The sequence below is a fragment of the Scyliorhinus canicula genome, chromosome 7, assembly GCF_902713615.1.
Source record: "Scyliorhinus canicula chromosome 7, sScyCan1.1, whole genome shotgun sequence".
Taxonomy (NCBI): domain Eukaryota; kingdom Metazoa; phylum Chordata; class Chondrichthyes; order Carcharhiniformes; family Scyliorhinidae; genus Scyliorhinus; species Scyliorhinus canicula.
Genome location: NC_052152.1, coordinates 54,581,245 through 54,606,760, shown reverse-complemented (window position 1 = coordinate 54,606,760; position 25,516 = coordinate 54,581,245). Strand labels below are relative to the sequence as shown.

Here is a 25,516-nt window from a genome sequence, read left to right as displayed (position 1 = left end):
TTTAGGTCATCATGAAAGCTGCTGTGTAAATGCTAGTGGACTATTTTCACTTTCGACTTTTTTATATTAGCACCACTGATAGGATCACTATCTTTGGCATGTGTTGGGGTAGGGTTTTACAACTGTAACCATGTCATTCAGCAACATAGTTGATGTTCTTCAGCAATTCTGTTTCATTACAGAAGTGCACAGAATCTTTTAAAAAATATTTTTATTGGTATTTTCCAGTTTTACAGAGTAACAGCTCAATCTATGGTGTACCTGGTATTTACATATAAAGTTGTTTCTTATTCACAGAGATTTTTACAAGTTGCCACCCCCCCGGTCAGCCTCCCCCCCCCCCCCCCCCCCCCCCCCCCCTCTGTTCCCCCATTGGTAGTCCAGTTCTCCCTTTTAGTGCTGACTTCTGCCCTGGGCATCACATACTGTGTTCCTCTCCTTTCTGTTGTGGTTTTTAGTCATCCTCTGGCGTGCGATTAAGGAAGCAAAAGCCAGGGCGTCGGTCCTCTTCCCCATATGTAGCTCTGGCTGGTCCGATATCCTAAAGACTGCCACTCTAGGGGATGGCTCCATCCTCATCCGCACAATCTTGGACATCGCCTTGAAGAAGGCTGGGCAGAACCGACAAGTCTGGGGCAGGCCCACAACATGTGGGCGTGGTTGGCCAGGCTCCTTGGCACCATTCGCATTTATCCTCCACCTCTGGGAAGAACCTGCTCATTCGGGTCTGGTTAGGTGAATTCTCTGCATCACTTTGAACTGCATGAGGCTTAGCCTAGCGCAGGGGGAAGTGGAGTTGGTTCTACTCAGTGATTCGGTCCAGAGTCCCCAATCCACTTCCATCCCCAGTTCGTCCTCCCATTTTCATCTGGCTTCATCCAGTGGTAGTCTTGCCCTATCCAGTAACCATCCATTGATGTTCCCACAGTTCCCTCCCTCCTTACTATCCGTGTTTATTAGTTCCTTGAGTAGTGTCTCTCTTGTGGGGAAAGTGTTTAATTTGAAGGTCTGAGTTCCTGTCCTGTCGGTAGTTCCAGGTCCTCCGTCAGTTTACCCAAGTTGGCGGGTCTGTCCCCTATATAAAAGGCCCTGACTGCTAGCCACCCCTGTCCTCTCTCCATTTTTTAAAAAGGTGGTGTCAAGCATGGCTGGTGGGATTTTGTGGTTGCCGCAGATGGGGGCATGGGGGACATCTTGATTAAACCAAAATGCTGCCTAATTTGGTCCCATGTCTTCAGTGTGGCTCCCACCACTGGACTGGATACGTACTTTGTGTGGGAGCGCTGCCGTGGCAAGGGCCCGAAGGGTCCTTCCCTTGCAGGAGGACTCCTCCAGCCTCACCCTTTCCACGTTGGGGATCCATCACCTCACCCACTCGGCTGTGGCTGCCCAGTGGTAGTATTGTAGATTCGGCAGGACCAGACCGCCCATATTTTTCTTCCTTTGCAGTGTCGACTTAGGGATCCTTGGGTTCTTACCCTCCCACACAAATGCCATGATCATTTTGTCTACCTTATGGAAAAAGGCCTTGGGGAAGAAGATTGGTATGGATCTAAACTGGAAGAGGAACCTCGGCAGTACATTCGTCATACATGTTTCAATAATATTGTAGCAACAAATCTTTCTTACCATTGATTTTTACTATACCTTTATAAGTCATCAATCTAAAAGGAAAGTCTTAAGTTAATTAATTTCATCAACCTTTTAAAACAATTTCACATTATAAAATATTGGAAGGATAGAAATTGCTTTGTGACATTCTTTAACTTTCTTACTTATGCAGTATCATTTATTCATTAATAACCAGACTTCCTTTTTTCCTCTTTTAAAATGCTCCTTAAAAACTTCTTCTTTCACCACTTAGCTTAACATTTCCTTTGGCTCTGTGTCAAATTATGTTTGTTAATGCCAATGTGGAGAATATTGGAACTTTAATGATATTAATGGGGGACAATAGCACCCCGGTGTAATTATCATGGCAATGTCTCAACCAGAGATGATTGCCAATTAATCAGCACCCCTTTTCTCATGCAGTATAGAATATAGTTCCCTTTGAAATTTGGCATTTTTGTGTCGGGCCTGATGAGTGCAAGATAAAAAGTTTGAATAGCATTTCTCTTTTTTCAGCAATACTCCTGTCACGCACTGCCAGACAACTAATGTCTAAATGCAAGTTGTTTATTGCAGTTTGGAATTGAATTTCATGAGTATTTGCATCTCATAATTGTAAATGAATGACACGCACTATTATTTACGTTCGTTTCTATGGGTCTGGAGAAACAACAAAATGTAGGTAAGATATTTGAGACTACATACAGTGTGTGCACCAACTAGGGAGAAACTTGTGGGCTTTGACAATAGCGTGAGGCATCTTAGGTTTATGTAGTATTGTAGGGTATTTTTGAGTTCAGCAGAAACAGGGTTGAGTGTGCAAGAGCTTTGCAATACTGTAACAGGATAAGGTTTGCTTTAATGATAGAGCAATAGCTGGAATAATTGAAAGAGTGTCCTGAAACCTGGAAAGATATCTGATTCTGAGGAACGAAGCTATGATATTTTGAAATGTCTGAGAGCATTATGGGATAGAATCCACTCTATTGGGAGTTTAGCAGCATTGTCGGGTTGAAACCGACTAGGATAAAGAGGAAGAGGGTCAATTAGGACTGAGATGCAGGTGAAAATAAGGATCAGAATTTTGAAATCAAGACATTGAAAGACTGGGAGCCAATGTAAGTTAGCGAACACAGGTGTGATGGGCGAACAGGACTTTGTGCGACCTAAGACATGGGCAAAAGTTTGGTGACCTTAGGTTTATGGAGGCTGGAAGATGGGAGACCAGCAGAGTATTGTAATGGTCAAGTCTACAGATAACAAATGCACGGGTGAGGGTTTAAACGGCAGAAGAACCTAAACAGGTTTAAAGACAGGTGATGTTACAGAGGTGGAAGCAGATGGTCTTGATAATGGAGCAGTTATGTGGCTGAAAACCTATCTCAGGGCTGAATAAAATTTCAAATTGCGAATGATCTAATTTATCTTCAGGGGATACAGTGGTGCAGTAGTATTGTCATTGGACTAGTAATCCAAAGACCCAGGATAATTCTCTGGGGTTCCAGGTTTGAATGCCACCATGGTAGTTGGAAAATTTGAATTCAATAAAAATCTGGAATTAAAAGTCTAACGATGATCATGAAACCAATGCCAATTGTCGTAAAAACCCATCTGGTTCACTAACATTGTTCAGGGAAGGAAATCTGCCATCCTTACCTAGTCTGGACTAACTTGACTCCAGACCTACACAATGATGTGGTTGACTCTTAACTGCCCGACTCTGAAATGGCCATTCAGTTCAAGGGCAATGAGGGATGGGCAACAAATGCTGGTCCAGCCAGCGACGCCCACATCTCAAGAAATATATATATATATTTTTTTTTAAGTGGCTAGGGAGATGGATGGAGTCTGTGGGCAGGGAGTGGAGTTTTATTACAGGAAACAATGACAATGGCTTCAGCTTTCCCAATATTTAGTTGGGAGGAAATTTCAACTCTTCGAACACCGGATAATGGACAAATAGTGCGACAAAGCAGAGACAGTGGAAGGATCACGGGGGCTGGTGGCAAGTTAGAGCAGGGTGTCCTCAACGTACATGTGGAAACTGATGCTGCATTTTCAGAATGAAGTTGCTGACGGGTAGCATGCATGTGAGAAATTGGATGTCGACAGTCAAATGACTGTTTTCTGGGTGGCACGGTGGCACAGTGGTTAGCGCTGCTGCCTCATAATCAGGGATCCGGGTTCAATTCCGACCTCGGGTGACTGTGGAATTTGCACGTTCTCCCGTGTCTGTGTGGGTTTCCTCTGGGTGTTCCGGTTGCCTCCCACAGTCCAAAGATGTGCAGGTTCAGTGGATTATCCATGCTAAATTATCCGTAAGTATCCAAAGGTTATGTGGGGGATACAGGGATAGGGCTGGATTTTGAGTCTACGTTGGCTGGTCTTTTGAAGCGTCGGTGCAGACTCGATGGACCGAATGGCCTCCTTCTACACTGTAGAGATTCTATGATTCTCTGCAATAGCTAGCTTTTTCAAATTCAGCGTGCTATTAAGTACACCCATTTTTCAGGAGGCTTTGCCAGTCACAAGTGATTCCACTCTATCAACATGTAGCTTATATGTGGTCCCAAAACACAGATCATGCTCAGTTCCAAGAAAGCTGCTATGATAATTTCCCGTTGTGGTAGTCAAATATATCCTTACATTTCCAAAAAATCTTGGAGGATGATTTTATGGGGATAAGGGCAATCATCTCCTTTTATCATGATTTATTACACCCATTCACAACTTACCTTGTCTAAGTATGCCAAGAAACAAAGGATTATTGATTCACAATTGGGGTTGTAAAGCAAAGTATCAGGTGCCATGATAGGTCCAGAGTCTCCAAGCAATACGTTCTAGAAAAGTCTCCCAACAGCCTGCACAGTTTCACAAGTAAAATAATTAAACACAGTATTTTTACAAAATGATGAGCCTGCTTACCATTTGAAATGCGGAAAATTTAAATCCCCGTTCTTCAATGGCATCCAAAATCTTTCCAGTCAGACCTATAAATTAAAAAATTTAAAGTAACAGAATTCTCAGAAAATGCAACAGCAATAGTTCACTGATGTCTTATTCAGTATAATAAGCATACAAGAGTCAATTTGAAAATGATTACATCAGACATAATTATTTCACACCAGTTCCACATTTTGTCTTCTCCTCAAAGTGCTGATTCACAGTTTCATAGGGTCCAAAGGTCAACAAGTTCCTCAATAAAATGGTCATTCTGCAAGTGTGAGCATGAAATGTGAATGTCTTGAGTTATTTTTATGTGAAAGAACATTGCAGCTGAGCCCAATCCCATCCTTATCCAATGTCAACGCACAGTGCTCCCTGGACAGCAATTAGGGAACCCAAGCAGATATTCTCTTCTCTAGCCCCAAATGCTGAAGGAAATTAGATAATCTTTAACAGGATTCAAGGTTACAAAGGTGAAAACATTTCAAAGTTACATTTCTCTTAAAGAGTTCACTTTTCGCTATTCTCTTTTTCCCCTTCCTTTCCCATGTTGACTTGCACATACTTCCACCAGTAGGAATCATTTGATAGTGCCCAGATCTAGCATTTCTTATGTAAAGGGTGGTAAAGGTTTGGAACCCTGTCCTGCAAACAGCATTTGAAGCTAGATAACAGCTGTTAATTTAAAATCTGAGATAGATTTTTGTTAAGCAAAGATATTGAGGGATATGGGCCAAAGGTAGGTATATGGAGTAAGGCCATTTAATGGTGGGACAGGGTCAAGGGGCTGAATGGCTTACTCCTGTTCCTATGTTCCTAAATCTTGAATTAAAAACTAGCCTGAAGTATTGGTGACAATTATTGTTGATTAATGGGTGGCAAGGTGGCATTAGCACTGGTGCTTCAGAGCGCCAGGGACCCGAGTTAGATTCCAGCCTTGGGTGACTGTGTGTGGAGTTTGCAATTCCTCCCAGTGTCTGCGTGGGTTTCCTCCAGATGCTCCGGTTCCTCCAACAGTCCAAAGATATGCACGTTAGGTGGATTTGCCATGATAAATTGCCCCTTAGTGTCCAAGGATGTGCAGGTTCGGTGGCTTTGGGGCGAGGGCGGGAAAATGGGCCTAGGTAAGATGCTCTTTCAGAGGATTGGCGCAGACTCAATGGACCGAATGGCTTCTTTCTGCACTGTAGGAATTCTATGATCCTATAGATGATCTATCTTGGTCTCCGCCAGAGGTTCCCAGCATCACAGTTACCAATTGTCAGCCATTTCAGTTCACTCCACGTAATATCCAGAAATGGCTGGAGGGCACTGGATACTGCAAAGGGTATGGGCCCTGACAGTATTCCAGAAACAGTATCGAAGATGTATGCGTCAGAACGTGCCACGCTCTGAGCCAGGTTGTTCCAAAACAGCTACAACATTGGCACCCACCTGACAATGTGGAAAATTGCCCAAGTATGTCTTGTCCACAAAAAGCAGGACAAATCAAACCTGCCAATTCTACCTGTCTACTCTCGATCATCAAAGTGATGGAAGGGGTCATCGACAGTGCAATCAAGTGGTACTTAGTCAGCATTAACCAGCTTATTAATGCTCAGTTTGTTGGTCCAAACATGTTATTTAGGAACTGGGTATTGGTTGTTAACGTTGCTAAGGGGCGTTTGTGGGTTGGGGAGGGTTTTAACGTTGGTTGGCTGGTGGTGTCTGAAAATCTTTTTCCTTCGGGGTGTATGACTTGGCTCCGTGGCCATCTTGTGGTGGGTTTCCTCACTTTATCTTTCCAATATCCCTTGCTTGATAATCCTCCTTGGAAACGGCTGAATCTGGTGTGAGAGGTGGGATGGGGGAACCTCTACTTCACTTAGTAATGTGGAATGTTCGAGGTGTGAATGGCCTGGTGAAGTGTGTTAGGGCTTTCACCTATCTTCAGAATCTAAACCCTGATGTGTTTTTACAGGAAACCCAGCTACATGTAAAGGACCAGACAAAGCTTTATAAGAATTGGGTGGGGCAGATCTTTCACTTGAGTTTTAACAATGGGGCTAGAGGCATGGCAATTTTAATTTATAAAAAATTACAATTCTCCTCTCGGGTTATTAACTACCCCAATGAGTCGCTATACTAATGTCTGTGGTTCACTGGCGAACATTCCAGTAATCCTGCTAGACATCTATGCCACAATTGGGATGACCCGAACTTTATAAATTCGCTGTTGAATTCTCTTCCTAACCTAGATTCACACTGGTGATTCTGTGAGGCGACCTGAACTGTGTCTTCGACCCGAAATTGGACCATTCTAAACAAAAATCTCTGGTTCCATCTGAGATGGCCAAGGCACTGTCCTCATTTGCAGAACAGATGGGTGGGGTGGATCCATGAAATTTTTCTGCATCCAAACCAAAATGTATTTTCCTTTTTTCTCACATGTCCATCAGGTCTATTCCTGAATTGACTTCTTTATTTTTGTTAAAGCCCTTCTCCCTTCAGTGGTAGCAGCAGTCTACTTAGCGATCGTCATCTCAGACCATGATCCTCATTTTCTTGATTTACGTTTCGATTTTGATCCTTCCCAATGCCGGTCTTGGAGATTAGATACCACTTTGCTGTCTAATGACAAATTCTGTGGGCATTTGTCCACTGCAGCAAGTTCAGGAGTACTAATCTTCAGTACTAGTTACGGAATCATAGAATTTACAGTGCAGGAGGAGGCCATTTGGCCCATCGAGTCTGCACCGGCTCTTGGAAAGAGCACCCTACCCAAGCCCACACCTCCACCCTATCCCCATAGCCCAGTAACCCCACCCAACACTAAGGGCAATTTTGAACACTAAGGGCAATTTTGAACACTAAGGGCAATTTATCATGGCCAATCCACCTAACCTGCACATCTTTGGACTGTGGGAGGAAACCGGAGCACCCGGAGGAAACCCACGCACACACAGGGAGAACGTGCAGACTCTGCACAGACAGTGACTCAAGCCGGGAATCGAACCAGGGACCCTGGAGCTGTGAAGCAATTGTGCTATCCACTATGCTACCGTGCTGGAATATTGTCGGGGTTTATGGTCTTTGCAGAATCTACTGCTCACAGCCATTTTTGAATTTCAGTTTGGGGCTGCTCTTGACATGCTTTTCGGCAATTCCAATCCTGACCAGCTTTCTGCCCGGTCTACGAATTGGCCGCTGTGTTTTACCTTTGGAGTTATATTTGAGCCTCTAATTCATTTTTATTTTCTTACTTTCCATGTAGTTCGTCACGACATCGTGGGCCGAAGGGCCTGTTCTGTGCTGTATTTTTCTATGTTCTATTGCTAAGCTCAACGGGTTGGAGTCAATCTCGCCTACACTCTGGAAGACTCTGAAGGCCGTCACAAGGGGGATAAATATTTCAAGGTTGGTTTACACTATGTAAATGGACGACTGGAGCGGCAGAGGCTGGTAGGCTCCATCTTGGAAGTGGACTGCCTGTACTCATTTGCCCTGGCGCCAGAGCTATTGATGCACAGGAAAAGAATTACAATTCTAATTTTAACTGATATCTACTTGGAAGGGTGTGCGTCAGTTGCAGTGATTTAGGGGCACCTTCTACGAACTTGAGAGAAGGCCGTTCGCCTTCAAGCTCATCAGTTGTAGTGGCAAACTGTCTCTCGAGAGATTCCCATGATTCAGAATGAGAAGAGTAATCTTGTCTCCAGCTTTTCTCCAGGTCAATACGTTTTTCAGTTCATACTACCGTGAAATGTATGACTCAGAACCTCCTCTGAACAAAATCAGGTATGATGAGTTTCCTAGATGGTCTGCATATTCCGACCATCGAGGAGGGTAGGAGGCAAGAATTGGATTCCTCTTTGCGCCCGGGAGTGATATTCAAGTGCATTGGACAGTCTGGCAAATCCCCAGATCCTGATGGCTTCCCAGCCAAGTTTTATAAAACATTCTTAGAGCAGCTCATACCTTTACTAATCAATATGCTCAACGACTCACTCCCCAGGGGTTCATTACCCCGAGCCTTATTCAAGCCTCAATTTCTTTGCTCCTCAAGCGGGACAAGGACCCAGTAGAATTTGGGTCATACCGACCTATCTCATTTTGAAATGCTAAGCTGTTGGTAAGGTTCTGGCATCCCTGTTAGACCCTTGTGATCCGGGTATAATATCTAAGGATCAGACATGCTTTGTGAAGGGCCATGTTGACTAATATTCAATGCCTTTTAAACATTGTCCTCTTCCCCTCTACTGCTCCAGAACTGGAAGTTATGGGTCACCGACAGCGAAATTGCGTTCGGCGATCGGCCGGAGAATCCCCGTTTGCGCTGAAATCGGGGACGATGCCGCTTTTGCAATTCTCCGCCCCCTTGAAAACAGCGTACTCGAACAGTATGCCGCACGCCGTCGCAACGGCCTCAGGTGACGTCACCTGAGGTCCTCCCCTGATGCTCCGCTCCCGATGGACTGAGTCCCTGACTGCATGGAACACTTACCCTTTTTATTTTCGTGAACCCGGCATGGCACATGCGGACTGAGACCAGCGCCACCACAGTCAGGGGGGCAAGCTGTTCTGCGGGCGGGGAGGGGGGGGGGCTTTGGCAGGGCCTGGAGGCACTGGTGGGGGTCTTCCAGGTGTGGCGAGGATCATTACAGGGGGCAGTTTTTGGCAGGCCGGGTCCACGTGCAACCGGCGCCATGTTGTACGGCGCGGCCGCTGCAGGCTGCCGCAGTGCACATGCGCGGCCACGGATCCAGCAATTCACTGCCTGTATCCACAGGTGGGGCTTTACGCTGCGTGCCTGCTAGCCCCCACCAGCAGAGGATCGGTGCATTTTGTGCACCGTTTTTTCAGGCGTAAAACGCCACTGTTCCCACGCTGGCATCAGTACTTAGTCTTCAAAGCAGAGACTGCAGCCCATAGTGTCGTTGGATGCAAAAAAAAAAGCATTTGATAGGGTAGAATGGGACAATCTACTTAAAAACAATGAACAAAGAAAAGTACAGGACAGGAACAGGCCCTTCGGCCCTCCAAGCCCGTGCCGACCATGCTGCCCGACTAAACTACAATCTTCTACACTTCCGGGTTCCGTATCCCTCTATTCCCATCCTATTCATGTATTTGTCAAGATGCCCCTTAAACGTCACTATCATCCCTGCTTCCACCACCTCTTCCGGCAGCGGGTTCCAGGCACCCATTACCCTCTGTGTAAAAAACTTGCCTCCTACATCTACTCTAAACTTTGCCCCTCGCACCTTAAACCTATGCCCCCTAGTAATTGACCCCTCTAACCTGGGGAAAAGCCTCTGACGATCCACTCTGTCTATGCCCCTCATAATTTTGTAGACTCTATCAGGTCGCCCCTCAATCTCCGCCGTTCCAGTGAGAATAAACCGAGTTTATTCAACCGCTCCTCGTAGCTAATGCCCTCCATACCAGGCAACAACCTGGTAAATCTCTTCTGCACCCTCTCTAAAGCCTCCACATCCTTCTGGTAGTGTGGCGACCAGAATTGAACACTATACTCCAAGTGTGGCCTATTTAAGGTTCTATACAGCTGCAACATGACTTGCCAATTCTTATACCAATGAAGGCAAGCATGCCGTATGCCCTCTTGACTACCTTCTCCACCCGTGTTGCCCCTTTCAGTGACCTGTGGACCTGTACACCTAGATCTCTCTGACTTTCAATACTCTTTAGGGTTCTACCATTCACTGTATATTCCCTACCTGCATTAGACCATCCAAAATGCATTACCTCCCATTTATCCGGATTAAACTCCATCTGCCATCTCTCCGCCAAAGACTCCAAACAATCTAAATCCTGCTGTATCCTCTGACAGTCCTCATCGCTATCCGCAATTCCACCAACCTTTGTGTCATCTGCAAACTTACTAATCAGACCAGTTACATTTTCCTCCAAATCATTTATATATACTACGAATAGCAAAGGTCCCAGCACTGATCCCTGCGGAACACCACTAGTCACAGCCCTCCAATTAGAAAAGCACCCTTCCATTGCTACTCTCTGCCTTCTATGACCTAGCCAGTTCTGTATCCACCTTACCAGCTCACCCCTGATTCCGTGTGTCTTCACCTTTTGTACCAGTCTACCATGAGGGACCTTGTCAAAGGCCTTACTGAAGTCCATATAGACATCATCCACTGGCCTACCTGCATCAATCATCTTTGTGACCTCTTCAAAAAACTCTATTATGTTAGTGAGACACAACCTCCCCTTCACAAAACCATGCTGCCTCTCACTAATACGTCCATTTGCTTCCAAATGGGAGTACATCCTGTCTCGAAGAATTCTCACCAGTAATTTCCCTACCACTGACGTTAGGCTCACCAGCCTGTAGTTCCCTGGATTATCCTTGCTACCCTTCTTAAACAAAGGAACAACATTGGCTATTCTCCAGTCCTCCGAGACATCACCTGAAGACAGTGAGGATCCAAAGATTTTTGTCAAGGCCTCAGCAATTTCCTCTCTAGCCTCCTTCAGTATTCTGGGGTAGATCCCATCAGGCCCTGGGGACTTATCTACCTTAATATTTTTCAAGACACCCAACACCTCGTCTTTTTGGATCTCAATGTGACCCAGGCTATCTACACTCCCTTCTCCAGTCTCAACATCCACCAATTCCTTCTCTTTGGTGAATACTGATGCAAAGTATTCATTTAGTACCTCGCCTATTTCCTCTGGCTCCACACATAGATTCCCTTGCCTATTCTTCAGTGGGCCAAGCCTTTCCCTGGCTGCCATCTTGTTTTTTATGTACATGTAAAAAGCCTTGGGATTTTCCTTAACCCTATTTGCCAATGACTTGTCGTGACCCCTTCTAGCCCTCCTGACTCCTTGCTTAAGTTCCTTCCTACTTTCCTTATATTCCACACAGGCTTTGTCTGTTCCCAGCCTTCTCGCCCTGACAAATGCCTCCTTTTTCTTTTTGATGAGGCCTACAATATCTCTCGTTATCCAAGGTTACTGAAATTTGCCGTATATATCCTTCTTCCTCACAGGAACATGCCGGTCCAGAATTCCTTTCAACTGACACTTGAAAGCCTCCCATATGTCAGATGTTGAATTACCCTCAAACATCCGCCCCCAATCTAGGTTCTTCAGTTCCCGCCTAATATTGTTATAATTAGCCTTCCCCCAATTTAGCACATTCACCCGAGGACCACTCTTATCCTTGTCCACCAGCACTTTAAAACTTACTGAATTGTGGTCGCTGTTCCCGAAACGCTCCCCTACTGAAACTTCTACCACCTGGCCGGGCTCATTCCCCAATACCAGGTCCAGTACAGCCCCTTCCTTAGTTGGACTATCTGCATATTGTTTTAAGAAGCCCTCCTGGATGCTCCTTACAAACACTGCCCCATCTAAGCCCCTAGCACTAAGTGAGTTCCAGTCAATATTGGGGAAGTTGAAGTCTCCCATCACAACAACACTGTCGTTTTTACTCTTTTCCAAAATCTGTCTACCTATCTGTTCCTCTATCTCCCTCTGGCTGTTGGGAGGCCTGTAGTAAACCCCCAACATTGTGACTGCACCCTTCTTATTCCTGATCTCTACCCATATAGCCTCACTGTCCTCTGAGGTGTCCTCTCGTAGTACAGCTGTGATATTCTCCCTAACCAATAGCGCCACTCCGCCACCCCTTTTACATCCCCCCCTATCCCGCCTGAAACATCTATATCCTGGAACGTTTAGCTGCCAATCCTGTCCTTCTCTCAACCAGGTCTCTGTAAAGGCAACAATATCATAGTTCCAAGTACTAATCCAAGCTCAAAATTCATCTGCCTTACCGGTAATACTTCTTGCATTAAAACATATGCACTTCAGGCTACCAGACCCGCTGTGTTCAGCAACATCTCTGCCTCAGAGCCATACTGGCCCTATTCCCTAGTAGTCCCTCAATGCTTTCACCTTCTGACCTATTACTCCAGTGCCCACCCCCCTGCCATACTAGTTCAAACCCTCCCGTGTGACACTAGCAAACCTCGCGGCCAGGATATTAATGCCTCTCCAGTTTAGATGCAACCTAAGGCTAGAGAGGTTTGGATTCAGCCCTATATTTGCCTATTGGATTTTTCTGTCGTACAATGCCCCTCAGGCTAGCATTCAAACAAACATTGTATTCTCAGAATACTTTCCCTGAAGCAGGGGCACTCGACAGGGCTGGCCTCTCTCCCCACTACTCTTTGCCTTAGCTATTGAGCCCCTCTCGATAGCGTTGAGGGCATCTGATCACTTTATGCAGGTGACCTGCAGTACATTACAGGTCTGACGCCCTCCATGGACAACATAATGAAGATACTCACTGTGTTTGGTACCCTTGTTATAGACTAAATATGGGTAAGATAGTGATTTTTCCAGTGAACTTAGCTACTAGAGGAGCTCAACTTAATTCATTAAGTTGGCTTCCTTCTCTCTCCACAGATATTGACAGACCTGCTGAGATTATTGTGTGAAGAGTTTCAGTTTTCTTTCAGTTTTTGTTTCAGATTCCAGCATCCGCAGTAATTTGCTTTTACCAATTAATTCATTCTGTTTTGCCTCTCACTAGTTTCCGTTATTTGGGGGTCTATGCAGCCCATAACTGGGCCTCACTTCACAAATTGAATTATTCAAGCCTCATCAGTAATCTCATAGCAGATGTGCAGAGGTGGAGTAGCCTCCCTTTATCCCTGGCAGGTAGGAATCAAACAATGAAAATTAATGTGCTTTTCAGATTTTTTTCTTTCAATGTATCCATATATTTTTGTCCAAATCATTTTTTATTATGGTCAACAAATTGGCTTCTACTTTTTATTTAGATGGGTAAGAGTCCCAGAGTCCACAGAACTCAGAGAGCTGCAGAGAGACAGAGGATCAGGAGACTTGGCCCTTCCAAATCATTTTATTACTGGCTGCCAATATTTTAAAAATCCTGCAGTGGCTTAGCGATCCTGATTTGGGGCAGGATGGGGGCTCAATCATTAACCACCACCTCCTCTCTTCACACAATAATTACTGCACCGCTACCCTTTCCCCTGCAGCTTTCTCTCCAGTCCAGTGGCGATTTCCTCCCTCAGGATTTGGAAACAGTTTCGGTTGCATTTCAATCTTTAATTGGGTCCTGCATTTACTGATGAGGCTGGGAGAGAAGCTCTTTATCGGGCGAACTCCACTTCTTTCTGCAATTGACTTGAGTCTAATTTAGTTCAAAGTATTACACAGAACACATTAGACAAAGGCAAGGATGAGTGGGTTTTTCTAGGATGTGGAAGACAAGTGTGACTTTTGCTCGCTTGCACCAGCTAACCACACTCACGTGTTCTGATCCTGTTCCAAACTTGTTAGCTTCTGGGTTTCCTTCTTTAATACTATATTGGAGATTCTTTGGGTGGCCTCAGAACCATGTCCATTAGCAGCCATGTTTAGGGTCTCTGACTTATCAGCATTTCACTCTGCGGATGTCCTTGCCTTTGCCTTGTTGGTGGCCTGGAGGAGAATACTATTTAGCTGGAGGTCTCCCACACCGCCTAATGCATTTGCCTGGTTGGGCGATTTGATACCGTTTCTACACTTGGAGAAAAGTATGCCATCAGGGGGTCGGTGGGGAAGTCCTAACTGAGGTGGCAGCCTTTTATCTAATTTTTTGAAGGATCTAGACACCGTCAGCTGTTTGGGGGTTTAGCTTATAATGAGGGTCACTCTGTTACAATTCTAAGAAAAGATGTGTATCTAACTTTGACTTTGTATTTCTATATCTTTGCTGCTTGATTGTTGTTACTAGAATTATATTTGTTTATGAAACTTTATGAAACTCAATAAATACATTCACAAAAAAAAATTGAGTATGGCATCAAGGTGCCCAAGGAAAAAACTGAATCAGTGAAAAGAAGGGGGAAATCTCTCCACTGAATTGAGTCATACCTAGCACAAAGAAAAATGGTTGTGGTTGTTGGATATTAATCATCACATTCCTGGGGCATCGCTGTATGAGCTCCTCAGGGTAGTGTCCTAGGCCCAACATCTTCAGCTGCTTCCCTCCATCATAAGGTCAGAAATGGGGATGTTCGCTGATAATTGCACAACGTTCAACACCATTCCCGACTCCACAGCCGTCTGTGTCCATATGCAGAAAGACTTAGACAACAGCTTAGGCTGGTGAGTGGCAAGTAACATTCATGGCACACACGTGCCAGGCAATGACCATCTCCAACAAAAGAAAATTCAGCCATCTCCCCTTATATATTCAATGGCATTACCGTTGCTGAATACCCAACGATCAACATCCTGAGGTTACTATTGACCAGAAACTGAACTGGGCCAGCCATATAAATACTGTGGCTACCAAAGCAGGGCAGAGGCTGGGTACTCTGCAGCAAATAATTCACCTCCTGACTACACAAAGGCTGTTCACCATCTGCAAGATTCAAGTTAGGAATGTGATGGAATACTCTCCACTTGCCTGAATGAGTGCAGCTCCAACATTCAAGAAATTCAACACCATCTATCACAAAGCAGCCCGCTTGATTAGCACCCCATCCACCATCTTCAACATTCACTCTCTTCAACACCAACAGACAGTGTAAGCCGTGTATATTGTCTACAAAGATGCATTACAGGAACTCATCAAGGCTCTTTACATATCACCTTCCAGACCCACGACTTGTACCAACTAGCAGGACATGGGCATATCACCACCTCTAAGTTCCTCTCCAAGGCACACACTATCCTGACTTGGAACTATATCTCTGTTCCATCTCTGTTGCTGGGTTAAAATCCTGGAGCTCGCTTCCTAACAGCATTTTGGGTGTACCCATACCACATGGACTTTAACGGTTCAAGGCGGCAGCTCACCACCACCTTCTCAAGGGCAATTAGGGATGGGCATTAAATGCTGGCTTAGCCAGCGATGTACACGACCCTTGAAAGAATAGCAAAATGAGACCAGTCTCTTTTCAGCTTCCAACCTATGGACAACAAAGCTACCAAACTTTCCCTTACTACTGCAACAGCTAAGATCAACTAATTCAGGCCAAAAATCAAATTTGAAAATTTCCTTCTTCAGTTACTCGTTGAATGAAATATTAAGCAATAATTTTAAACATTCTTTCCATGTTGAAATGAGCATTTTTTGTTTAATCCAACATTTGAATTTTATGAATTCTGTATGAAGTTGAGGGACATGGTCATTGGTGTGAAATTAAAACAACTTTCGCTTTTTCTACATTAAGTAAGCTCAGTGTAGATATGGGACAGGTGAGAACTCAGGTTTGTTGTTCGGTGTCACAACACATTATACTATTAAACTCAATCTCACAAGAACGCTGTTCTCACTGCATTATTCACATCTACCATTCTTCAATTACGAGGAGTGCCCCAGATCATTTACATTGTAAACAGTTGGCAGTGTGATTTTAAACGAGCAAAGAACCATCCTAAAGCCAACTGGCTCCAAAATGCCACCACAGAGGCTGAGAATATAAATTTCATAGCGGAGAGAAGAACCACCCACCCATTAATGGTTTGGAAAAACTGGCAGATAAAATAACTGACCCAGGTGAGATTTATTTATATATGAAGTGGTTACTTTTCAGACTAAATACATTTCAGCTAGGATAAAAAGGCAATCTATGTCTATCAAGGACAGCTGCTATGGCTTAATAGAGTTTACAGCAAAAACAAGATTGACAAGAGAGGCATAATTATGGGAGGATAATGCAGGAGACAACTATGTGAAATATGAAAGGTAGAAAGAAACAAAAGAGATAAGTGTGGTGAATGTAATATATGTTAATATATATGTTAATTCACACTGTTGTTGTAAGCGCAGTAGCGCTGTCCTACCACTAGGGGGAGTAGCGCTGGGAGTACTTAGGAACTTGTACTGTGCTCCACCCTTGGTTCCGCCTACAACTCCTCCCCCTAATGCAGCTGTATAAGTATCCGTGTCCAGAGTCAGCCTGGGTCACTACGAGTTAATCGACAGGTAACAGGCTGGCTCTGAAGTAAGTCGATTAAAGCCTAGATTCACATCGGAAACACGTGTCTGGTGAATTGATGGTTCCATCAATTTAATCGACTTAGGAACAGTAAAGATCGATTATGAAATCGGCCCTCAAGCCTGGACGCCTGGAACTCAACCCGCAGGATGCAGAGGCTAAAGAAATCTTCTCCCACTATATCCGGTGCTTCAAGGCCTACCTGGCCGAAGCGAGCACAGCTAAAAGTACAGAGGATCAGAAGCTAAGTCTACTGCACGCGAGGGTGAGAGACAGAATCTCGACGCAACTAAACTCGGCCAGTTCATATACTGCGGCACTAGCAGTTCTCGAAAAAATGTATGTAAGGCCCATTAATGAAGTTTACGCTCGCCATGTGTTCACGACTCGCCGTCAGCGGCCTACAGAATCACTCGCCGAATTCCTAAGAGAACTTAACAATTTGTCCAATGACTGTAATTACCAAGCGGTCACCGCAGCAGAACACAGGGAATTGGCGGTACACAATGTTTTTGTAGCGGGCCTCAGGTCTAACTATGTGCGCCAACGACTGCGGGAAAAGGGCGCCCAGGGCTTAGAAATAACTGTGGAAGCTGCGACCACGATGGAGGTCTCCTTCCGCAGCCTTAACTCGTTCCCCGCGGACCCCGCGACCCAATCATGGGCCCCCGACCAGCGACTCCCCCAGAGCTGTGCTACGAGGCCGCCCAGCCACCATGCTGCCCCAGCCAGCCACTGGGCTGCTCCAGCGTACCATTTCTGCAGCCAGAATCAGCCGCGGCAGCACTGCCCGGCCCGCAACGCGACCTGCAGCAGCTGCGGGCGAAAAGGGCATTACGCAAGAGTGTGCCTCACTAAAAGGTCCCCAGCTTCTAACTCCCCAGTGATTCGCAGTAACCGCTCCCCTCACTCGCAGCCCCGCGGGGCCCGAAACGCTGCGGCCTATGCCCCGACTCCGCCCCCTCCAGCCACGTGCGATCCATGGGGGCCGCCATCTTGGAAAACCTCCACCACGCGGCCGGCCACGTGCGACTCATGGGGGCCGCCATCTTGGACACCATCTTCCTCGCCGCCCGCCACGTGCGACTCATGGGGGCCGCCATCTTGGACGCCATCTTCCTCGCCGCCCGCCACGTGCGATCCACAGGCCCGATCGGCATCTCTGTGCTCGGACAACTCAGCGGAGGAATTCGAAATAAACTATGAACTCAGAGGGCAGTCATCACGGGACCACTCCAGCACAGCTGATCGAGCCACTGACTACCCGCAACTCAGTGCGGTCACCCTGGACCAATCACGACCAAAGAATCTACGAAATTTGATGGCAGAGGTCCATATCAACGGGTACAAAACGGCATGGCTCTTCGACTCCGGGAGCACAGAGAGCTTCATACATCCAGACCTGGTAAGACGCTGTTCGCTCCCCGTTTTCCCCGTGCAGCAAACTATCTCGCTCGCTTCAGGCTCCCACTCGGTCCAGATCCAGGGGCGCACCGCTGCAACACTCACAATCCGAGGTGCTAGTTACTCGAAGTTCAAACTCTACGTTTGCCCGAACTCTGCGCGCCACTCTTATTAGGCCTAGACTTCCAATGCAACCTCAAGAGCCTCACCCTCAGCTTCGGAGGACCCCTGCCCCCACTCACGATCTGAAGCCTCACTACACTGCGAATTCCCCCCCCCCCCCCCCCCCCGCCTCTCTTTGCCAATCTCACTAAGGACTGTAAACCCGTCGCCACTCGTAGCAGGCGGTATAGCCTGCAGGATAGGATATTTGTCAGAGCAGAGGTCCGAAGGCTACTCAGTGAGGGGGTTATAGAGGCCAGCAATAGTCCCTGGAGAGCTCAGGTGGTGGTCGTTAAGACCGGGGAAAAATTCCATATGGTGGTCGACTACAGTCAGACTATAAATAGATTTACGCTCCTCGACACGTATCCCCTCCCCAGGATTGCAGACATGGTAAACATATCGCCCAGTACCGGCTCTTTTCCACGGTGGATCTGAAGTCTGCATACCACCAGCTCCCAATCCGCCCGGAGGACCGCTACTACACGGCATTCGAGGCCGATGGCCGCCTCTTCCATTTCCTCCGGGTCCGCAGAGTGGCGCGCCCCAAGAGTGGCGTGCAGAGTCCGCACTGTCTGTGCGGAGTCTGCACGTCCTCCCCGTGTGTGCGTGGGTTTCCTCCGGGTGCTCCGGTTTCCTCCCACAGTCCAAAGATGTGCGGGTTAGGTGGATTGGCCATGCTAAATTGCCCGTAGTGTCCTAAAAAGTAAGGTTAAGGGGGAGTTGTTGGGTTACGGGTATAGGGTGGATACGTGAGTTTGAGTAGGGTGATCATTGCTCGGCACAACATCGAGGGCCGAAGGGCCTGTTCTGTGCTGTACTGTTCTATGTTCTATGTCCCTTTCGGCGTCACCAATGGAGTCTCGGTGTCCCAACGAGCAATGGACCGAATGGTGGACCAGTACGGGCTGCGGGCCACGTTTCCGTAGTTGGACAATGTCACCATCTGCGGCTATGACCAGCAGGACCACGACGCCTACCTCCATCGTTTTCTCCAGACGGCCCAGAAACTGAATCTCACGTACAACAAGGAGAAATGCGTTTTCCGCACATCCAGACGAGCCATCCTCGGCTATGTCGTGGAAAACGGAGTCCTGGGCCCCGACCCGGACCGTATGCACCCCCTCTTAGAACTCCCTCCCCCTCATTGTCCCAAGGCCCTCAAACGGTGCTTGGGATTTTTTTCCTACTACGCCCAGTGGGTCCCTCAATATGCGGACAAAGCCCGCCCACTCTTTAGGACCACATGATTTCCCCAGTCAGCCGAGGCACGCCAGGCCTTCGACGGCATCAAGGTGGACATCGCCAAAGCGGCCATGCGGGCAGTGGATGAATCCACCCCATTTCAGGTAGAGAGCGACGCCTCAGAGGTAGCTCTTGCAGCCACGTTAAATCAGGCAGGGAGACCAGTTGCATTTTTCTCCCGTACCCTCTCAGCTTCAGAACTCCGACACTCTTCAGTCGAGAAAGAAGCACAAGCCATTGTGGAGGCTATCCGTCACTGGAGGCATTACCTCGCAGGTAGGAGGTTCACCCTCATCACCGACCAAAGATCGGTTGCCTTCATGTTCGACAACTCACAAAGGGGCAAAATTAAAAACGATAAAATTCTGAGGTGGAGGATCAAACTCTCCACCTACAATTACGATATCAAATATCGACCCGGGAAGCTCAACGAGCCTCCGGATGCCCTATCCCGCGGGACATGCGCCAGCGCGCAGATCGACCGATTAAAAAGCATCCACAATAACCTCTGCCACCCGGGGGTCACCCGGCTCGCTCACTACATCAGGGCCCGAAACCTGCCTTTCTCCAGCGAGGAGGTAAAAGCGGTCACCAGGGACTGCCCGATCTGTGCGGAGTGCAAACCGCACTTCTATAGACCAGGCAGAGCCCACCTGGTCAAGGCTTCCAGGCCCTTTGAACGCCTCGCCATTGATTTCAAAGGGCCACTCCCCTCAACTAACAAGAACGTTTACTTCTTAAACGTCGTAGACGAGTTCTCCCACTTTCCATTTGCTATCCCGTGCTCCGACATAACCTCCCACACAGTCATTAGGGCCCTGCATAGCATCTTCACCCTGTTTGATTTCCCCAGCTACGTACACAGTGACCGGGGTTCGTCCTTCATGAGCGACGAGCTGCGTCAGTACCTGCTCGAAAAGGGCATTGCCTCGTGCAGGACTACCAGCTACAACCCCAGGGGGGGCGGGCAGGTGGAAAGGGAGAACGCGACGTTCTGGAAGACCGTCCTACTGACCCTCCGGTCTAGAAAGCTCCAAGTCTCCCAGTGGCAGGAAGTCCTCCCAGATGCGCTCCACGCTATTAGGTCCCTTTTGTGTACGGCGACCACCCAGGCCCCTCACGAGAGGCTCTTCATTTTTTCCAGGGGGACTACCATGGGGGTCTCACTTCCGGCATGGCTGAGGACGCCGGGCCCCGTACTCCTGAGGAAACACGTCAGGCGCACAAAACCGACCCCCTTGTTGAGAAGGTGCGCCTACTCCACTCCAACCCCCAGTACGCATTTGTTGAGTTCCCTGACAGCCGTCAGGACACTGTATCCCTCCGGGATCTGGTACCCGCCGAATCCAGCGCCCCCTCCACCCCCACAAAAGGATCTCTCACCCTACACCCCATGCTGCTGCCCCCTTGTGCTCCCGAGCCCACGAGCTCACTCCACCAGTTCCGCGCCGGCGAGCCCCCAGCGCCCCCAGTCGAACCAGGAGAGTATGAAGCTCGGATACAACCCTCCCAGGAGTCCCCCATCGTACCCCAGCACACCACGCCAATCCAACCACCGCAAGAGGCTGCAACCCCGGTGCTCCGCAGATCTCAGCGGACAATCCGACCGTTGGACAGACTGACTTTATAGACCACCCCCGCCGGACTTGATTTTTTTGAAGGGGGTGAATGTGGTGAATGTAATACATGTTAATTCACACTGTTGTTGTAAGCGCAGTAGCGCTGTCCTACCACTAGGGGGAGTAGCACTGGGAGCACTTAGGAACTTGTACTGGGCTCCACCCTTGGTTCTGCCCACGACTGCTCCACCAGTGCAGCTGTATAAGTACCCGTGTCCAGAGTCAGCCTGGGTCACTATGAGTTCATCGACAGGTAACAGGCTGGCTCTGAAGTAAGTCGATTAAAGCCTAGATTCACATCAGAAACACGTGTCTGATGAATTGATGGTTCCATCAATAAGCAAGTATGGAGGCAGTTTGGTACTCAGCACAGTACAAAGCAGGGTATGTCGGCCATCTCAAAAACTGACGGATCATATCAAACATCGGCAGAATTCTCCATTCCTGAGACTAAGTATTGACACCGGGGCAGGATTCGTGGACTTTTAAGACAGCAAAACTGGCACCGTACCTAGCCCAATTCAGTGACTGTAAAGGGGCTAACACCGGCGCCAGGTTGAACACAATCGATTCCAATGAGAAACAGTGCAGGATTGCGACTGAACTCAAGAGGCTGACACGCTGCAACTGCATATACACTCTTCACTCCCCAAACACACCATCCCAGCCAACAAGATGGCAGCGAGGAGAACGGCCTGAGTTTCACAGACGGCGAGTTGGAGACCTCCTGGATGCGGTGGAGGAGAGGCAGGCCATTCGCTGTACCTGGGAGCAGGTGGCAGAGGGGGTCAGCACCACTAGCAACATCATCTGGACCAGCCAGCAGTGCCCGAAAGAAGTGCATAACCTCCTCGGGGAGGCCAGTGTGAGTAGGCAGCAGTGTGCCCCTGGCAGCAACCCCGTCCCACATGCCCGTAACCCCCACCCCACCAGGGGGGTGGCCGAACCCCCACCCTGAACCACTTGCCGGCACCCATACTGGTCACCGTGGCCAGGTGCACTGGCGACTGAGGAGAAGGCTGCACATAACTGTTGGGAGCAGGAGAAGACAGGAGCGGTACCGACGGACCTGTGGCCCCTCACTGTGGCAGAGCAGCGGGCTCTGGACGTGTTCAGCAGGCCCGAAGAAAGGGAAGTCACTGGAGGTTGGCCACGGGCGAGGAAGTGAAACCACGCTGAGTTGCGGTTCCCCATGCCACATCTGTCAACCTCCCCAACATCAACTCACCCCACACCACCCTCATCCCCACACCACCACCCTCACACGGCTCAACACACCCCCAGTTCACGTCTAATCATCCGTCATGCCTTTACAGGATCTGCTGGTGATGGGGCAGGTCCTTCTGGTGTCCCCTGCCCAGAGCCAATGCCACAGCCTGAGCCCCCCGTGAGCCGAGCAGCGCTGATGAAAGCAGCTCAGATGGCAGCCCTCCACGTGAGACGCAAGACACCCCGAAGCTCAAGTCTGGGGATGACACACAAGGCAGCCCGGCGATGATGGTGAACTCTGCTGCCCGGGCATCCTGGTAGGCACGGTCCACATTGAAGTGGATGTATTGTTGACTGGCCAGATAGGGCCTCTGTGACAGTACAGATGCATCTGTGCACCAAGCTATCTGAGATCCCAGACAGGTCCTCACTCAGCACTTGGCAGGGTCCTGTTGCATAGAGGTTCAGGGTGATTGTCACCTTGATCTGGCAGGTATGTCGCACTGTCCCCCTGCGCAGCCGGAGTCTTCGAGGGCATGCCCGGTCCCGCAGGTCCTCGAATGACAGGCGCTGCAGGTACACACGAGGCCTCATGCAAAACCTCCTTGACACCACCTCCTAGGCCTGTTGGGCAGCCAGCTCCCTGCTCTGGGCGGCTGATGCCCCGCCGGCAGGTAGCAGCCGGTTGGGTAGTGGGTGGTATGGCTGAGGGTGGGGTGTGGGGCCGGAGGCACTCTGCAGAACCAGGGGCCAAAAAGTGAGTGGTCAGTGGAGTGAGCAGCAAGATAGCTGCCTTGCAGACCACCCCAGTCTTGTGGGTGTCACTCCGGCCTGACGGCCCATTCCTCGTCATCATCCCCACCCCCAACCCCCTGGAATTAACCAGCGAAGGACTATCACTTGTTTAGCTGAAATAGGCTAAATGTGTGTACATGTTCTTTCCCTCTACAAAGAAAAGGGCCCTGTGTATTAATATACGTAGCTTCCAGTACAAGCAAATGCACCACAGTGCAAGCCTGGCTGACCGTCTTAAATTTGTAGGCAGTGTGACGTTTAGCGTACAGGCGCCCCCGCCACCCCCCAGCCCGGCCAGTGTCCAGCCCAGCAGCTCACAATCGCTCCTCTGTGTTCTACCTCCTTGTTAGCAGCTAATGGTGCCGAGATGCTGACATCTCCATGGCTGTGTCTTATGACCCATAAGACCATAAGACATAGGAGCAGAATTAGGCCACTGGGCCCATTGAGTCTGCTCCGCCATTCAATCATGGCTGATATTTTTCTCATCCCCATTCTCCTGCCTTCTCCCCATAACCCCTGATGCCCTTATTGATCAAAACCTAGATATCTCTGTTTTAAAGACACTCAGTGGTTTGGCCTCCACAGCCTTCTGCGGCGGAAGAGTTCCACAGATTCACCTTCTCCATCTCTAAAGTGGTTGAGCATACTCCTTCACTACAATTTGAATAGGCAGCAGTGATGACTATTTTTTTCCAAGGAAAGCCTATGATAGGCCATCTGTTCCAGTGTCAGTAACCAGTTGGACAACTATTACAATTTGAACACATTTGACTGCTCAATGACATCTCCTCCAAGCCATTGCAGCAACACCATCAACTTTCTTTCTGCTTCATAACTGGACCGCCTTACTGGGCTGCTTTTTATTTATGACGAGGTTGCCCAACCCGTGCTGTGCCTGTTTTTACACTACTGGAGCTGGTGGGCCCGACTTGTGTTAGACCTTGCCTCCTGGAACCAAAATCCAATCATCGGGGGGAGTTTATCAGGCATTCTGTTTGTATCTTGCATATGGACATGGACTGATTCAGTATCTGAAGAGTTGTGAAGCATCAGAAAACATCTCCACTTCTGACCTTATGTTTGAGGGAAAGTCACTGATGATTTGATTTGATTTATTGTCACATGTACCAAAGTACAGTGAAAAGTATTTTTCCGCGGCCGAAGGAACGTACACAGTACGTACATAGTAGACAAAAAGAATAATCAATAGAGAACATTGACAAATGGTACATCAACAAACAGTGATTGGTTACAGTGCGGAAAAGGGGCCAAACAAAGCAAATACATGAGCAAGAGCAGCATAGGGTGTCGTGAATAGTGTTCTTACAGGGAACAGATCAGTCCGAGGGGGACTCATTGAGGAGTCTTGTCGCTGGAGGCTTGTTCCTTTGTCTGGATGTGCAGGTCCAAAATGGATTCCGTTCAGGACACTGAGGAATTCCTGCAGTCATCTCCTGCGGCTGAAATGACCGGCCTTCAATAAACATAACTGTCTTTGTTTGTACCAGGCCTAACTCCAACAAGTGGAGAGTTTTCCCAGATTCCCATTGGTTTCAAATTTTTGCCTTTTAGTTTTATAAAAAGGCAAAGCAATCAATATCCATAACATTTGCCACTAATTCCACCCCAATATTATAATAACATTCAGATGACTAGCAGTTTCTATTCATGATAAATGATGGAAAACAACTTCATAATCTACATAACTGGAGGCAAGTGCCCAAGTTTAGGCTTGTATTTAATATGGTTAAGAACAAAGTGACTACAATCATCTGCAAACAAATCCCATTCTGATGATTCTTTATTGACAGGAATTTTAAAAATCACCTTGTGTTTTTATGTGTGTGAGTGAATCCCTCGAGAATGGATGTCCAGAATTCCAACGAGCTCTCCCAATTGTATTGGAATGAAAATTCAGAAAAACTGCTCAACCCTTGGATCATGAAGCTTTTACTGAACAGAGTCTTTTCTATATTTTTCAGCTGTAATGTCTTAGATCGGTCCCATAGGTGAGTCCAAACTCTCTAGGCTTTTGAGATAATTTTTCCTCGCTTCGTTGCCTAGGTAAATATTTATGACCATTCCCAAGATATGAAAATGAAATCCCTGATCTGCCAATTAATTTTAAACTACAAGAATTATTCTCACATCTCCACATCATTGATGCAACATCATCACATCAGATCTTGTTCAAGTTTCCAGCTCTTAAGCAAATTTAAGAAACAATGAACAAGTGCCCGATTTAACTCGAGATTAAGGACTGTTTTAACTCAAATCAAAAAATAAAGGATGCACGTGTATCCATAACTAACCCATTTGGCATTGTCTGTACATATTTGAAAATCACGTATGAGACTCTTTCTAATGCCCAATATCAGACATTATGACAATGGACACCATTCTTCTGGAGATTTCGGAAAAATAAACAGAGGCATCAATGAGATCAATTCGATGAACATGAGGCTCAAAAAATGTTAAAGTGTAACACTGAAGAGCACAATTACATGTTTTTTATTAATCCACTGTGCATTGTAA

At 47.5% G+C, this 25,516-nt stretch overlaps 1 protein-coding gene across 9 annotated transcripts in view; it reads right to left on the bottom strand.

Moving 5' to 3' along the window:
- nme7 (NME/NM23 family member 7) overlaps positions 1-25,516 on the bottom strand; it is a 305,234-nt gene that overhangs the window by 158,443 nt on the left and 121,275 nt on the right. For all 9 annotated transcript variants that reach the window (XM_038802056.1, XM_038802057.1, XM_038802053.1 and 6 more), the window contains one exon: positions 4,537-4,601. In XM_038802056.1, the coding sequence (XP_038657984.1) occupies positions 4,537-4,601 (65 nt within the window). The remainder of the gene's footprint in view (positions 1-4,536; positions 4,602-25,516) is intronic.